The sequence below is a fragment of the Macaca fascicularis genome, chromosome 15 (genome assembly GCF_037993035.2).
Source record: "Macaca fascicularis isolate 582-1 chromosome 15, T2T-MFA8v1.1".
In the NCBI taxonomy this organism is placed as follows: Eukaryota; Metazoa; Chordata; class Mammalia; order Primates; family Cercopithecidae; genus Macaca; species Macaca fascicularis.
Genome location: NC_088389.1, coordinates 14,865,514 through 14,881,336, shown reverse-complemented (window position 1 = coordinate 14,881,336; position 15,823 = coordinate 14,865,514). Strand labels below are relative to the sequence as shown.

Below are 15,823 nucleotides of genomic sequence, written 5' to 3'. Positions count from 1 at the left end.
GCAGTGGCACGATCTTGACTCACTGCAACCTCTGCCTCCCAGGTTCAAGTGATTCTCCTGCCTTAGTCTCCCTCCCAAGTAACTGGGATTACAGGCGTGCGCCACCACACCCAGCTAATTTTTGTATTTTCAGTAGAGACAGGGTTTCACCATGTTTGCCAGGCTGGTCTCAAACTCCTGACCTCAGGTAATCCACCAGCCTCAGGCCTCCTAAAGTGCTGGGATTACAGGTGTTAGCCACCAGGCCCGGCCTATGTATAGGATTTAATGAAAGACAAACCCCGTATAACCAGCACCCAGGTTAAGAAGTAGGACATATACCAGTACCTGGAAGCCCCCCACCCCACTTTTTCCTCTGTCCCCCTCCCTTCCCCCTTCCTTGGTCACTTGTTATCTGAGTACCCCCAGCCTTCTCTGTCCCCAGGAGGTCATCACCTGACTCATCGTCTGACGCCCGAGAGAACCCCTGGGCTCACCGTGGCGGTGTGGCCTCACTGCCCTGCCTCCTGCTCATGGGCTGCCTTGTCCTTCCTCCCCTATTACTCAGTTAGCTCCATGAGGGCCAGGGCCAGAACTCTCCTGGCACAGGTGTGTGCCCCATCCAGGGCCTGGCACAGGACGGGTACTGCATCAGCATTCCTCAGATATTCTCACGGCAGCGGCTGGTTACCTGGCCGTGAGCTCAGTGTGTACTCAGTGGTTCTTCACTACGGGGAGTTCATTCGAGCCTCACTGCAATTTCTGTTTGGCGGATGAGGACACTGAGCCCAGGAAGGGAAGGGGGCTTGTCCAGGGTACTGAGTATGTGAAGGGTAGACTGGATTTGAAGCCAGGTGGCCCGGACCCAGCCTGAGCCCTTAACTTGGTCGGTGGGCCTCCCCAGGAAGCAGGGTGAGTGAACAAGTGAAGGAGGGCTAAGGGGGTGCCAGGGCCCCACCCTCTGGGGAGCTCCCTTTGCAACCTTCCCAGTATGGAACTTTGGTTTTATTAAGAAATGAAAGCCGTTTAGCAGCACCTGAGTGCCACAGCCTGCACCGCGCCCTGGGACTGGAGCAGTAACTGTGGTGGCTCTATTAGGACTGGGGCCAGGCCCTGGCCTGGGAAGATGCTAGCCCTGTGGAAGGCACCGAGGGACTGGGGTTGTAGCATCAGGGCACTCGCTCAACTTGGTGTCAGTGGGGCGACCACAAAACCTCATCACGTATCAGTGTCCTCCTGTGGAAATGGGTGTGTCCTGGGGACCTTATGCGATGACATAGGGCATGCTCAAGTGTCAAGGACCAGCCCATATCTTCATCATTGTCACCATTTACCGATGAGAAAACAGACTCAGGGCGGTTAAGGGACGGCCTAGGATCATCCTGGCAAAATCTCTTTAAAATGTAAATACTTTTTAAGACATTTGGGGCCATGTGCAGTGGCTCTGCCTATAATCTCAGCATTTTGGGAGGCCAAGGTGGGTGGATCACCTGAGGTCCAGACCAGCCTGGCCAACATGGAGAAACCCCGTCTCTACTAAAAATACAAAAATTAGCTGGGTGTGATGGCAGGCACCTGTAATCCTAGCTACTTGGGAGACTGAGGCGGGAGAATCACTTGAACCTGGAAGGTGGAGGCCGCAGTGAGCTGAGATCGCGCCACTGCACTCCTGCCAGGGCGACAAAGACTTAAAGAAAAAAAAAGGCCAGGTGCAGTGTGGCTCATGCCTGTAATCCCAGCACTTTGGGAGGCCGAGGCGGGCAGATCATGATGTCAGGAGATCAAGACCATCCTAGCTAACACGGTGAGACCCTGTCTCTACTAAAAATACAAAAAAAGTAGGCAGGCGTGGTGGCGGGCATCTGTAGTCTCAGCTTCTCGGGAGGCTGAGGCAGGAGAATGGTGTGAACCCAGGAGATGGAGCTTGCAGTGAGCCAAGATCGCACTCCTGCATTCCAGCCTGGGCAACAGAGCGAGACTCCATCTCAAAAAAAAAAAAAAAAAAGGTCACGAGTTAATCCATGCTGAGAACCAACCCTGACACTTAAGTGTTTTTCTACATCTGTAAATGCAGACCCACATCTGAAAAGAGCATCCCAAACCCCAGCTAACCCTCAGGGTCCTAGAGAGTGAAGGATGCATCATGTGTGCCGAGAGCCTCCGTGCTGTGCAGGGCGCTTTAAACACTGTTTGTTGAAGGCTTTGGTGCTGGACTGACTGCGTCACACACGAGCTCAGCAACTGCCCTAGAAGAATCTCATCAGGGCGGGGCTGTAGCTTCTCCCCTTTCCCCGTTGAGGTCCAAGGTCACGGAGATTTGAACCTTCAGCTGCCTGACTCTAATCCTCCCATTCTGTGTCCCTCCAAAGTGAGATCACACGGTCACACTAGGCACTCGTGGAAGGCAGCAGGCGCTCAGCAGAGGAGCTGGCTTGAGACCTGACAGCGTGCCCTGGTTCTCTGGAGAAGCACGTTGTGCTAAGTAGGAGACACTTCTCTGCTACGTTTTCTCTGTGCCTGCTGCGTGGGGATGGGCCCCAGCCGTGCCTTGGCATGTCCCCCATCCACAGGCCAGCCTGTCCCTGTGGGTCTTGTCCAGTGACCAGGATGGGCCGTGCTTCTCCCCACAGAGCCCCAAAGGCTTCCTGGAGAGCTACGAGGAGATGCTGAGCTATGCCCTACAGCCCGAGACCTGGGCCACAACACGGCTGGAGCTGGAGGGCCGAGGGGTGAGTTGTTTTGTGCTGAACCCCAACATCCTGGGCTCCCCTGCATCTGAGCAGCAAGGGGGTTCCTGGGCCAAGCTCTACCTCAGTTCCAAGCGGCTGAGACGGTTCCATCGCTGCTCACAGCCCCCAGTTCCTGCCCTACCGCAGGCCAAGGCGGAGGGAGGAATGGCCTCAGCTACACCCATTGCACAGCAGAGGGGGGAAGACGTGTCCCCCCGATATGTGCTCATGCTCTAGCCCCCCAGCCTCAGTCTCCCCATCTGGAAAGTGGCCCCGAGGCTCCAGCAGTGCCCCCATGCATGAGCCTCCCGGGGGCACCCTCTGCAGGTGGTATGCATGAGCTTCTTCGACATCGTGCTGGACTTTATCCTCATGGACGCCTTTGAGGACCTGGAGAACCCCCCGGCCTCGGTGCTCGCCGTCCTGCGGAACCGCTGGCTGTCAGACAGCTTCAAGGAGACGGTGGGTCACTGCCCTGCTCCCAGACCCACGCTTGCTCACATCAGCCCATGCGGTTGCTTGGCTCCATTCCCTCTGTCCCTAGCACTGGCACCAGGGCTGGGCCCTCACCCCCTGGATCCGGGGCTGCCAGGCCTGGGAGACCGCAGTCTGCTCTGGAGAAGCCTCCAGGGTGCCCCGTTGCTGCCTGGTGCCCCAGTTTAGAACCAACGTGGTGTGCGTTTTCTTCCTATTGAGTGGTTTCACTGCTGTGCTGGTATGAATTCGATCCTTTTTTTTTTTTTTTTTTTTTTTTGAGACAGAGTCTCGCTCTGTCACCCAGGCTGGAGTGCAGTGGCCGGATCTCAGCTCACTGCAAGCTCCGCCTCCCGGGTTCACGCCATTCTCCTGCCTCAGCCTCCCGAGTAGCTGGGACTACAGGCGCCCGCCACCTCGCCCGGCTAGTTTTTTGTATTTTTAGTAGAGACGGGGTTTCACCGTGTTAACCAGGATGGTCTCGATCTCCTGACCTCGTGATCCGCCCGTCTCGGCCTCCCAAAGTGCTGGGATTACAGGCTTGAGCCACCGCGCCCGGCCTCGATCCATTTTAATGCATCCTGTTAAATCAAGTTAAAAGAGGGGAAAGCAAAACCAAAAAGATAAAAAGGCACAGAGCGAGAGACAGCCCAGCACAGGACCCCCAGCAAGGCAAGCAGTGACACTCCAGCAGCCGGGCTGTGCTGCCTGGACCCAGGCTTCTGCGAGGCGGTTTACAGGGGGGAACCATTGCTCCCACAACCACCAAACGATGTGGGAGTGCTGTGTTGTGCTCCTTTGCAGAAGAGGAGACTGAGGCTCAGAGAAGATCCAGCAGTAAGATTAGAGTCTATTCAAGTTTAGGTATGTCTGAGTCCAAAATCAGAGGAGGAAGCAGCAGAGCTTAGGCACCCAGCCCCATCTCCCTGCTTGGAGTGGGGTGAGCTGGGTTTAAGAGCTTGGTCCTGGGCTGACAGAGGGTGAGGGGCTGTGGGCTAGGCCCATTTTGACAGCCGGGGGACATCCTATCTTTGATGTAGGCCTTGGCCACTGCTTGCTGGTCGGTCCTGAAAGCCAAGAGGAGGCTGCTGATGGTGAGTGACTGGGCAGGCCTAGGGGAGCAAGAGCTGGGCTCTGAGGCAGCTTGGTGGGGAGCGGAGCTGGTGCAGGGCGGCCTCGCTGAGCCACTTGGACTTCACTGCTCACGGCCCTGGCCCCCTTCTTCCGCCGTTACCTCTCCCTGGGCCGGGAGCTCCCTAGAGGCGCATGTGGACCCACTTGTTCTCCTCCCCAGGCCCAGCACAGAGCAGGCCACTGGGGAGGGGAACGAACACCCTAGGGTGGTGGCCACAGGGCTGGCAGCTGGCCTGGTGCAGGCATCTCGGTGGGGACAGGATACCCAGGAGCAAGCAGAGCACTGTCCCTCCTGCCCTTTCCCCGCCCCAGTCAGGCTGCTGTAATCTCCGCTCCCAGGCTGCGACTGGCTGCGCTATCTGGGCTGTGGTTTGTCGTTCCCCTCTGCGGCCAGGCTCTGCTGCCCAGCTGATATCAGCTGCCGGGGCCACGTGCTCCAGGCACTTCCCTCAGAGCCACCATGGCCCCACCTTGTGCAGTTCTCACAGCGGCCCACGGTTACCCTGTCTGCACAAGTAAGAATGGGCTTTGAAAGCTCGAGTCACTGCCCAGGGTCATCTAGCAGGAAAGTACATGAGTTGGGGCGACCTCTAAAGCCCAGCCCTTTATGCGACACCTGGGCCTGGTGCCCCAGCCTGGCCCCTCAGCCTTGTGCCCACCCGCAGGTGCCCGATGGTTTCATCTCCCATTTCTACTCCGTATCGGAGCATGTGAGCCCTGTCCTAGCCTTCGGCTTCCTTGGACCCAAACCTCAGCTCGCTGAAGTCTGTGCTTTCTTCAAGGTAAACAGGGAGCAGTTCTTGTTCTTTCCTGACCCCTGCGCTGGGCACAGGCGTCCTGGGAGGTGCCAGGACTGGGGTGAGGGCCTGGGCCTAGGCCTGCTCCCAGAGAGAAGGCAGAGCCGGACCCACGTGGGTCCAGAGGAAGCAGCAAGAGGGAGGAACCTGGGGATGGAGAGGACAGGCTGGAGCTCTGGTGGTGGAGAAGGGGACTTGGGGTGACTTGGAGGGCATCATGGTGGGCAGTGGCCTGCGCCAGGCCCGACACCGGCCCTGCTCCCCCAGCACCAGATTGTACAGTACCTGAGGGACATGTTCGACCTGGACAATGTGCGCTACACATCAGTGCCCGCGCTGGCAGACGACATCCTGCAGCTGTCCCGGCGCCGCAGCGAGATCCTGCTGGGGTACCTGGGGGTGCCCGTGGCCAGCAGCACAGGCCTGAATGGGACGCTACCCCGAGAGAACGGGCCCCTGGGGGAGCTGCCGTAGAGGTGGCACGGGCTGGGAGGCGGCAGAGAGAAGGCTCCTCCTCCCTTCCCTGGGTTGGTATCTGACAGCTGTGGTGGCTAAGGGCCAGTTGCCCCTGACCTTGCCCCACCCCCATCATCTGGGAGTCCCCAAGGCCTAGAGGGGAAATTTCCATGGAGAAGAATGGAACAGTCCCTGGGGGAAGCAGAGGCCAGGACCAGTGGGGCCTCCGGGAGAGAAAGGCAGTGAGAGGGGAGTGTTGTGGAGAATTGGGATAGGCAGAGCTGGGATGCCCCAGGTGGGGAACTCCAAAACCTCCCATTGCCCCAGGGCTGCTGACAAGGGGGCTGGGAGGGTGGAAGTGAAGGATGGGGCACAGAGCCCTGTGGTGAAGGTCACAGTGTCCTGAGCTAGAAGCCACCTGTGGCTGCAAGGTCTCCAGCATCCAGGCATCCGGCTGTCCTGTCCTGATGGCCTCCCCACCTCGGCCGCCTTCTCAGAGAGTTTGCAACTCCAGAGGAGGAGAGTGGGGCCACCTTGATGGGCAGCAGGTCCGGGCCATCCAGAGGTGGGGCAGAGGTGGGCCTCCCACTCTTGTGCTCTCATCTGGGCAGGGACTGGACCCTTGACAAACCCAAGCACCAAACCAGGACACTGTCCTTTGACATTCCCTCACCCTGCCAAAGATCGACATTTCTCCTCCCACCTCTGTCACCACCAAAGATGGGCGGAGGTGGAGCTGGGCCCTCCTGCCCCCGCCCATCCCCCTTCCATGAGCCCGGACCTCCCTGGGCGGTGCTAGGCTCTGAGCTGGGGGATCTGACCAGGTGTCACTCAGGCCCCTGTCACCCGTGGGCCCGGGGACCACGTTGGGGGAGGTCGAGAGGATGTATGTGGCTGGACCAGCTTCCCCACCCTCATTAGGACAAGAAACTGTCCAGCACTTTGCCTTCAGTTCAACGCACAAACACTCCTGGGGCCTCACAGGGGCAGAGCTTCCCCTGGGCCTGCAGAGAGACTCCTGTTAGCAGCGATGTTCTCATGCCGCAGGGTCCTGTCGGCCCGGCAGACTCACTTCTCAGTGTCCTCACCTGAGCAGGTGTCTGTGGCCCCAACGCATTCTGCTGGGGCTCTGCCCTTTCCAGGTTGAGAGTCCTGTGGGAGAAACAGACTCCCCTCCTGGGTTTCCACACTCAGGAGTCAGAGGACTGGCTCCTGTGACCAGGGCCCCTCTCCCCTGGAAGGGAAAGGGGTCTGGGGATGGGAGGGTGCACCACAGAGAGGAGATGATGCTGGCCATGGCCATCTTCTGTGGGCCTCTTCCCAGACACAGATTCCATGGGCACTAACTCGCCTCCCAGGCTGATGCCTGGAGGCAGCCTCCAGGGCAGGAAGGACCCTGTGCTCCCCACCCCTCATCCTGACATCCTGTTCATTTGCACTTACCCTGTGCTGTGAATGTAATGGTGGGCCTTGGCCCTGCCCACTCTGATTTGCATTTTCATTTGTCTTTGTTTACACATCCGTGCACTGCCTGTAAGAGTCGATTGTCACAGCTTCGACTGACTTTCGGATGGTAGAGTGTGTGCACTGACTGTGAGTCGAATAAACAATTGAAACGATTTCCTTCCACTTTGCCATGTTGTTGGTTATGTGCATGAATGTTTGCTTCTTGGGGCAGAGCAGGGCACCTGCTCTTTGGGGTGCCATGGGTGAAGGTTCCAGGACAAAGGTCAGGAGAAGCCTGGTGGGGGCTGTGATCCTACTTGGGGCCACTTGGCTGCCTGACAGGGTCCAGCCATCCCTAGGCAGGGAGCCCTGGTGGTCAGCGGGGAAGGGTGGGGAGTGGCCAGTGCCACGCTCAAGGCCATGGATGCGCGGTGGGCAGCCTAGCTGTGGACCCCACTCAGACACCATCTTAGGGAAGTCGATTCTCACTGGCCCTCAGTTTCCACATCTGTAAAATGCAGGCACTGGACCAGGCCAAGGTGTAGACTCACAGGCTTAAAGGTGGTTACCACCCAAGATGTGAGAGCTGGGGGAGCGGCTGGAACAGTGGGAACAGGTCCAAGCCTGCCGAATCGTTACATGTTTTCATGGGCAGCTGGAAATCACAAGTTTTATTTTAAAGGTTTTTAAAAAAGAAACTTGCCGGGCACGGTGGCTCAAGCCTGTAATCCCAGCACTTTGGGAGGCCGAGACGGGCGGATCACGAGGTCAGGAGATCGAGACCATCCTGGCTAACACGGTGAAACCCCGTCTCTACTAAAAAGTACAAAAAACTAGCCGGGCGAGGTGGCGAGCGCCTGTAGTCCCAGCTACGCGGGAGGCTGAGCCAGGAGAATGGCGTAAACCCGGGAGGCGGAGCTTGCAGTGAGCAGAGATCCGGCCACCGCACCCCAGCCTGGGTGACAGAGCGAGACTCCGTCTCAAAAAAAAAAAAAAAAAAAAGAAACTTAAAAACAATTTTTCAAATGTACAGAAAAATTGAAAAAAACATATAAAGAACACTCATAAAACCAACACCTCTGGTCATGTAATTAATATTTGCCATGTTTATCTCATGTATTTCTAAAATACTTTAGCCTAAGTTTCAGGCATGTACTTTACTCTTAAACCTTTAAGCAGAGTTTAAAAACAAGGTAGTTGGCCAGGCGTAGTGGCTCACGCGTTTAATCCCAGCACTTTGGGAGGCTGAGGCCGGCGGATCACGAGGTCAGGAGATCGAGACCATCCTGGCTAACACAGTGAAACTCTATCTCTACTAAAAATACAAAAAAAATTAGCTGGGTGTGGTGGCAGGTACCTGTAGTCCCAGCTACTCGGGAGGCTGAGGCAGGAGAATGGCGTGAACCCGGGAGGCAGAGCTTACAGTGAGCCGAGATCGTGCTACTGCATTCCAGCCTGGGCGACAGCGAGACTCTGTCTCAGAAAAAAAAAAAAAAAAAAAAAAAGAGGGTAGTCACTTTCTCGTAAGTGGGAGCTGAATGATGAGAACACATGGACACACTGCAGGGAACACACACTGGGGCCTGTTGGAGGGCAGGGGTGGGGAGAAGGGAGAGCATCAGGAAAAACAGCTAGTGGATGCTGGGCTTAATACCCGGGCGATGGGATTGCTGGGCGCAGTGGCTCATGCCTGTAATCCCAACACTTTGGGAGGTCAAGGCAGGTGGATCACTTGAGGCCAGGAGTTCAAGATCAGCCTGGCCAACATGGTGAAACCCGTCTCTACTAAAAAATACAAAAACTTGGCCAGGTGTGGTGGAGGGTGCCTGTAGTCTCAGCTGCTTGGGAGGCTGAGGGACGAGAAGTGCTTGAACCCGGCGGGCAGAGGTTGCAGTGAGCTGAGATCATGCCACTTCACTCCATTCTGGGTGACAAAGGGAACTCCATCTCAAAAAAAAAAAAAAAAAAGGAAAACCTAGGTGATGGGATGATCTGTGCAGCAAACCACCATGGCACACATTTACCTATGTAAGAAATCTGCACATCCTGCACATGAATCCCTGAACTTAAAAAACAAAAAACAAGGTCATTCTCCAGAATAACCACAATACTGTGATCACACCTAAAAAAAAAAAAAAAAAAATTCTCGGGGCCGGGCATGGTGACTCATGCCTGCAATCCCAGCACTTTGGGAGGCCGAGGTGGGGGGATCACATGAGGTCAGGAGTTCAAGACCAGCCTGGCCAACATGGTGAAACCTCGTCTCTACTAAAAATACAAAAATTAGCCAGGCATGGTGGTGCAGGCCTGTAATCCCAGCTATTTGGGAGGCTGAGGCAGGGGAATCATCTGAATCATCACTGCGGAGGTTGCAGTGAGCCGAAATCGCACCACTGCACTCCAGCTTGGGCGACAGAGCAAGACTGTCTCAAAAACAAACAAACAACAAAGAAAAAACAATAATTTTCTAATGTCTTTGCTGAAAATAAGAGCTTTTCCCAATCAACTGGGGATAAACTCCATCTCAAAAGAAGGATAAATGCTCGACTCTTACAGATTTTAGAGACATGAGCTGATATATTAGCCACTTCTCATGCTGGCAAATGTTTGTTTTGGTGTTTTTTGTGTTTTTTTTTTTTTGGAGACACAGTCTCACTCTGTCACCCAGGCTGGAGTGATGGTGTCACTCTATCACCCAGGCTGGAGTACAGTGGTGGTGTGGTGATCTCAGCTCACTGAAGACTTGACCTCACAGGACCAAGTAATCCTCCCGCCTCAGCCTCCCAAGCAGCGCACCACCACTCCTGGCTAAGTTTTGTATTTTTTGTAGAGACGGGGTCTTGCTGTGTTGCCCAGGGTGGCCTCAAACTTCTGAGCTTAAGCAATTCCCCCTCTTGACCTCCCAAAGTAGGAGGCATGAGCCACTGTGCCCAACTTGTTTTGGTTTGTTTTAAACAGTTTTAATAAGGTATAATTCATACATCATAGATTCACTTGCTTTAATGTTGTTTTAAATAAATTTACAAAGGTGTGTACCAATTACCTTGGTATGGCTGGAGAACATTTGCATCACCCCCGTGATGCCCACTTGTAGTAAATCCCCCAGTCCCAGGCCAGCATCAAGCTACTCTCTGTATTGATTTGCCTTTTCTGGGCATTTGCTGTAAATGGAATCATCCAATGGGCGGCCTTTATGCTGGGCTTCTTCAGGTGCAAGCATGTTTTGGAGGTTTGTCCATCTGTGGTATGTTTCAGTATTTTATTTCCTTGTTGCTGCACAGTATTCTGCAAATGACCTTTTCCTCTTTTTTTTTTTGGAAGAGTCTTACACTGTCGCCCAGGCTAGAGTGCAGTGGCGTGATGTTGGCTCACTGCAACCTCTGCCTCCTGGGTTCAAGCGATTCTCCTGCCTCAGCCTCCCAAGTAGCTGGGACTACAGGTGCCAGCCACCATGCCCAGCTTTTTTTTTTTTTTTTTTTTTTTTGAGACAGAGTTTCACTCTTTTTGCCCAGGTTGGAGTGCAATGGCGCAATCTTGACTCACCGCAACCTCCGCCTCCCGGGTTCAAGCGATTCTCCTGCCTCAGCCTCCCGAGTAGCTGGGATTACAGGCATGCGCCACCACCCCGGCTAATTTTGTATTTTTAGTAGAGATGGGGTTTCTTCGTGTTGGTCAGGCTGGTCTTGAACTCCCGACCTCAGGTGATCTACCCACCTCGGCCTCTCAAAGTGCTGGGATTACAGGCGTGAACTACCATGCCCGGGAATTTTTGTATTTTTAGTAGAGGTGGGGTTTTACCATATTGGTCAGGCTGGTCTGGAACTCCTGACCTCATGATCCACCCACCTCAGCCTCCCAAAGTGCTGGGATTACAGGTGTGAGACTCCACGCCTGGCCACCTCTCAGAGGTTTTTACAACCGAAACTGTCACTTCTAGTTTGACATCACAGGGATCCAGGGCTTCCACAGCCTCCACTGAAATGGCAGTTTCCCGAGGGCAGCACCCAGCTGGCTATGTTCACCCTTCATCCCTGATGCCCACACATGGTCTGGCATGACAGAGGAACTCAAATGTTTCCTGAAGTCAACAAATGAACCTCCAATCCAGAAGGCAGCATCACCATGTTTGGGGAAAGAGGCTGTATTAGTCTGTTTTCACGCTGCTGATAAAGACTGGGTAATTTATAAAGAAAAAGATGTTAATGGATTCATAGTTCCATGTGGCTGGGCAGGCCTCACGATCATGGTGGAAGGCAAAAGGCATGTCCTACATGGCAGCAGGCAAGAGGGAATGAGAGCCAAGCAGAAGGGGGAACCCCTTATAAAACCATCAGATCTCATGAGACTTATTCACTACCACGAGAACAGTATGGGGGGAACCACCTCCATCATTCAGTTACCTCCCAGCAGGTCCCTCCCACAACATGTGGGAATCATGGGAGCTATAACTCAAGATGAGATTTGGGTGGGGACACAGCCAAACCGTATCAGAGGCCAAGAGAGGGAGAGAGCCTTGTTTCCTAAGGGCTTGCTGGGACTCTGAGCACAGAGCAGCGTGGCTGGGGTGCGGTGCAGTCAGACTCTGTACCTCTAATCTCAGGGCCACCTTGTCTGTGAACTCCCTGCCAGAGGAAAGGCCAGAGGTAAAAGGCCAGACCGTGCCCTGGGACAGCTCTGGAAAAGCCTGGGTTTCAGGGCTTGTCTGAGAACCTATGGGTCAGTGGGAGGAGGTGGCCAGCAGCTTGCTTCATGAGACGCAGGGGGTTCTGAACCTGGGCCAGGAGGCCATGGCAAACAGTGTGCCACTCCGAGCCTCACCGTCCTCAGCTACAAGCTGGGCACACTCAGGGCTGCCCTGCAGGGCTGTTGTGAAGGTAACAAGAAGGACGCAGCACCTCTCAGGATGCACAGAGCTGGTGCTGAGAACATCACTGGTCAAACCCTCAGCTCAGAGGGAGGATACAGGCAGCTTGGGCAGCTTCCCCTGGGGCTCCTGGTCATATTCAGGCCTGCACCGCCCAGCCCCTGTCCGACAGCCGGGTCCCACTGTGTCACCACTTCCATCTCCTGCGACTCTGCGAGGGCTCCTAGGCACATCTCCCTCAGAAATGAATCCACAGCTACAAATCCACAGGTACGAATCCATAGCCGTGCACAGGTGTTCACAGCAGCACTACTTCTAACACCCCAAACTTAGAAACACCCAAATGTCCATCAAGACTAGAATGGGGGCTGGTCGCAGTAGCTCACATCTGTAATCCCAGCACTTTGGGAGGCTAAGGCAGGAGGACTGTCTGAGGCCATGAGTTCGAGACCAGCCTGGGCAACACAGCGAGACCCTGTCTCTATAAAAAATTTAAAAAGACTAGAATGGGAAATAAACTGTGGAATGTTCACCCCATGGAATACCGCACAGCAACAAGAGGAAGCAAATTTTCACCGGAGGCTGCAGCGTGGCTAACGCTCATAACCATAATGTGAGTGAAGAAGCCACATACACAAAAAGTGCAGACTGCAGGCTTCCGTTGACAGAAATTCCACAATCCAGGCCAGGCTCCATGGCTCATGCCTGTAATCCCAGCTCTTTTGGAGGCCGAGGCGGGCGGATCATGAGGTCAAGAGATCAAGACCATCCTGGTCAACATGGTGAAACCCCGCCTCTACTAAAACTACAAAAAAATTAGCTGGGCATGGTGGTACACATCTGTAGTCCCAGCTACTCGGGAGGCTGAGGCATGAGATTTGCTTGAATCCGGGAGGCGGAGCTTGCAGTGAGCTGAGATCACGCCACTGCACTCCAGTCTGGGTGACAGAGTGAGACTCTGTCTCAAAAAACAAACAAAACAAAACAAAACAAAAATGAAATTATACAATCCAGCCAAACCGAAGGTATGGTGTCGGAAGTTGGAAGTCACCTGGGGTGACTGGAGGGGGCGCCAGGGCTCCTAAGGTCCTGGTTCCTGATGTGGGGGCTGCTTACATGTATGCTTAGTTTGTGAAACTACACCAAGCTGTATACGTTTGATTTCTGAAATTTTCTGTATGAAATATACACATGTACATATATATATGTATATATATAATTTTTTTTTAGATGGTCTTGCTCTGTCACCCAGGCTGGAGTGCAGTGGCATGATCTCGGTTCACTGCAACCTCTGCCTCCCGGGTTCAGGCAATTCTCCTGCTTCAGCCTCCCAAGTAGCTGGGACTACAGGTGCATGCCACCACACCCAGCTAATTTTTTTTTTTTTTTTTTTTTTTGAGACGGAGTCTCACTCTGTCACCCAGGCTGGAGTGCGGTGGCACGATCTCGGCTCACTGCAAGCTCCGCCTCCCGGGTTCACGTCATTCTCCTGCCTCAGCCTCCCGAGTAGCTGGGACTACAGGTGCCCGCCACCGCACCCGGCTAATTTTTTGTATTTTTAGTAGAGACAGGGTTTCACTGTGTTAGCCAGGATGGTCTCGATCTCCTGACCTCATGATCCGCCCGTCTCGGCCTCCCAAAGTGCTGGGATTACAGGCGTGAGCCACCGCGCCCGGCCAATTTTTGTATTTTTAGTAGAGATGGGGTTTTGCCATGTCGGCCAGGCTGGTCTTAAACCCCTGACCTGAAGTAATCCGCCTGCCTTGGCCTCCCAAAGTGCTGGGATTATAGCAGTGAGCCACTGCACCCAGCCGTGTGTGTGTGTGTGTGTGTGTATATATATATATATTTTTTTTTTGAGACAGAGTTTCGCTCGTTGCCCAGGCTGGCGTGATGTCGGCTCACTGCAACCTCCGCCTCCTGGATTCAAGCGATTCTCCTCCCTCAGCCTCCCAAGTAGCTGTGATTACAGGCATGTGCCACCTCGCCTAGCTACTTTTTGTATTTTTAGTAGAGATGGGGTTTCGCTATGTTGGCCAGGCTGGTCTTGAACCCGTGACCTCAGGTGATCCACCCGCCTTGGCCTCCCAAAGTACTGGGATTACAACCCAGCCATATTTTTGAGACAGGGTCTTACTCTGTTGCCCAGGCTGAAGTGTAGCAGCAGGATCACAGCTCACTGTAGCCTTGACCTCCCCAGCTCATGTGATCCTCCCATCTCAGCCTCCCGAGTAACTGGGACCACAGGCATGTGCTGCTATGCCTGGCTAATTTTTAAAAATTTGTTTGTAGAGATGAAGTCTTGATGTATTGCCCAGGCTAGTCTTGAACTCCTGAGCTCAAGTGATCCTCCCGCCTCGGCCTCTCAAAGTGCTGGGACTACAGGTTTAGTCACCATGCCTGCCCTGAATGTTCTATTTGAAACAAGAAAACCAAACCGAACCCAACAACAAACCCATCTTTCAGAGCTCCCCTCTGTCCCCACTCACAGTGCCCTCAGAGTTTCCGGCGGCCAGGCCCCTGTGGACCTCCCCCCGACCACGTTACTCCTTCTCTCCCTCTTGCCCACTTCATCCAGCCACACTCGGGCCCCAGGGCACCGGCTTACACTGTTCTCTCTGCCAGGAAAACCCTCCCTGGGTAACTCCGTTTCATTTTGTAGTTCCTCATCTTCATCCTCTCTCGGGAGGTTCCCTGCACGGACAGGCCTGCATTTCATGGACTTTGCTCCTGAGGTCTATCTGCGAGCAGCAATGTGGCCCAGATCATGGATGGCTGCCCTGTCCCAGGTAACTATTCTGGGAAGCTTCCAGCCCGCTCCTCACACCTCCTGCTTTTCAGGGGCTAATAATGGCAGTGCCTGAGGAAACCGAGGCCAGCTAACCCCGATGAGCCCAGGCTGGGAGAGCGCACAGCAGGGCTAGGGGAAGTGGGCCTTCTGGGCTCCCTAGTAGGTTGTGAGTCGCCATCATCCCCGGCCACACAGGCCAGCTCACCGCACCTGCTCCACTGGCCTGGCCACTCGCAGACAGAGCCACTCTCTCAGTGGGATTTCCTGGGTTATTCTCACCTCCCCTCAGGGGCCCTCATGTCACTTATCAGCACTTGCTCTAGGTCTGGTCTGGACCCGGCTCAGGGTGTACCAGGCCCTGTCCTCATGTTGCCCAGGGCTTCTCCAGTGGTGGCTGTAACCACCTGTATCAGAATTCCCAGAGCACATAAGAACGCAGGCACCTAGGCTCCAACCCAGACCTACTGGATCAACCCAGGCCCTACTGTGACCCAGGAATCTGCGTTTTCTACAGGCTGATCTCAGCACTCTGTGAAGTCTGAGAGCTGCCGCTCACTGGGAGGGATAAGGAACCGATTACAGTCCAGTGAGGTCAGGGCTGACACAGGACAGGAAATGCAATCGTGAGAGCCCAGTACTGGCCCCTCACTTGGCTGTGGAAACCTGTAAGTCGAGGAGACACCTGAGCCAGATTTGGCAGGGCAAAGTAGGGCAGGAGAGGCGGTACATCCCATGCAGCAAAACAGCACATAGTGGCCAGGGGCGGTGGCTCACACCTGTAATCCCAGCACTTTGGGAGGCCGAGGTGGGTGGATCACGAGGTCAGGAGATCAAGACCATCCTGGCCAACACGGTGAAACCCCGTCTCTACGAAAAACACAAAAATTAGCTGGGCGTGCCACTGCACTCCAGCCTGGGTGACAGAGTGAGCCTCTGTCTCAAAAAAAAAAAAAAAAAAAAATTAGCTGGGCATGGTGGCTCACGCTTGTAATCCCAGCATTTTGGGAGCCAAGGCAGGTGGATCACCTGAGGCCAGGAGTTCGAGACCAGCTTGGCCAACATGGTAAGACCCTGTCTCTACTAAAAATGCAAAAACTAGCCGGATGCGGTGGCGTGTGCCTGTAGTCACAGCTACCCAGGAGGCTGAGACAGG

At 54.6% G+C, this 15,823-nt stretch overlaps 1 protein-coding gene across 7 annotated transcripts in view; it reads left to right on the top strand.

The window, feature by feature from the left end:
* MIGA2 (mitoguardin 2) overlaps positions 1 to 7,188 on the top strand; it is a 38,816-nt gene extending 31,628 nt beyond the window's left edge. For 4 of the 7 annotated variants that reach the window (XR_012424282.1, XR_012424284.1, XR_012424283.1 and 1 more), the window contains 6 exons: positions 2,349 to 2,461; positions 2,610 to 2,708; positions 3,036 to 3,170; positions 4,223 to 4,276; positions 4,982 to 5,098; positions 5,381 to 7,188. Coding sequence is in view for 3 of the 7 variants with exons in the window: in XM_005580669.4 (XP_005580726.2) it covers positions 2,610 to 2,708; positions 3,036 to 3,170; positions 4,223 to 4,276; positions 4,982 to 5,098; positions 5,381 to 5,587 (612 nt within the window). In the remaining 4 variants the exon portion in view is untranslated. The remainder of the gene's footprint in view (positions 1 to 2,348; positions 2,462 to 2,609; positions 2,709 to 3,035; positions 3,171 to 4,222; positions 4,277 to 4,981; positions 5,099 to 5,380) is intronic. The other 3 variants (XM_005580669.4, XM_005580670.4, XM_074016309.1) reach the window with 1 other exon arrangement.
* Positions 7,189 to 15,823: the final 8,635 nt, after the last annotated feature.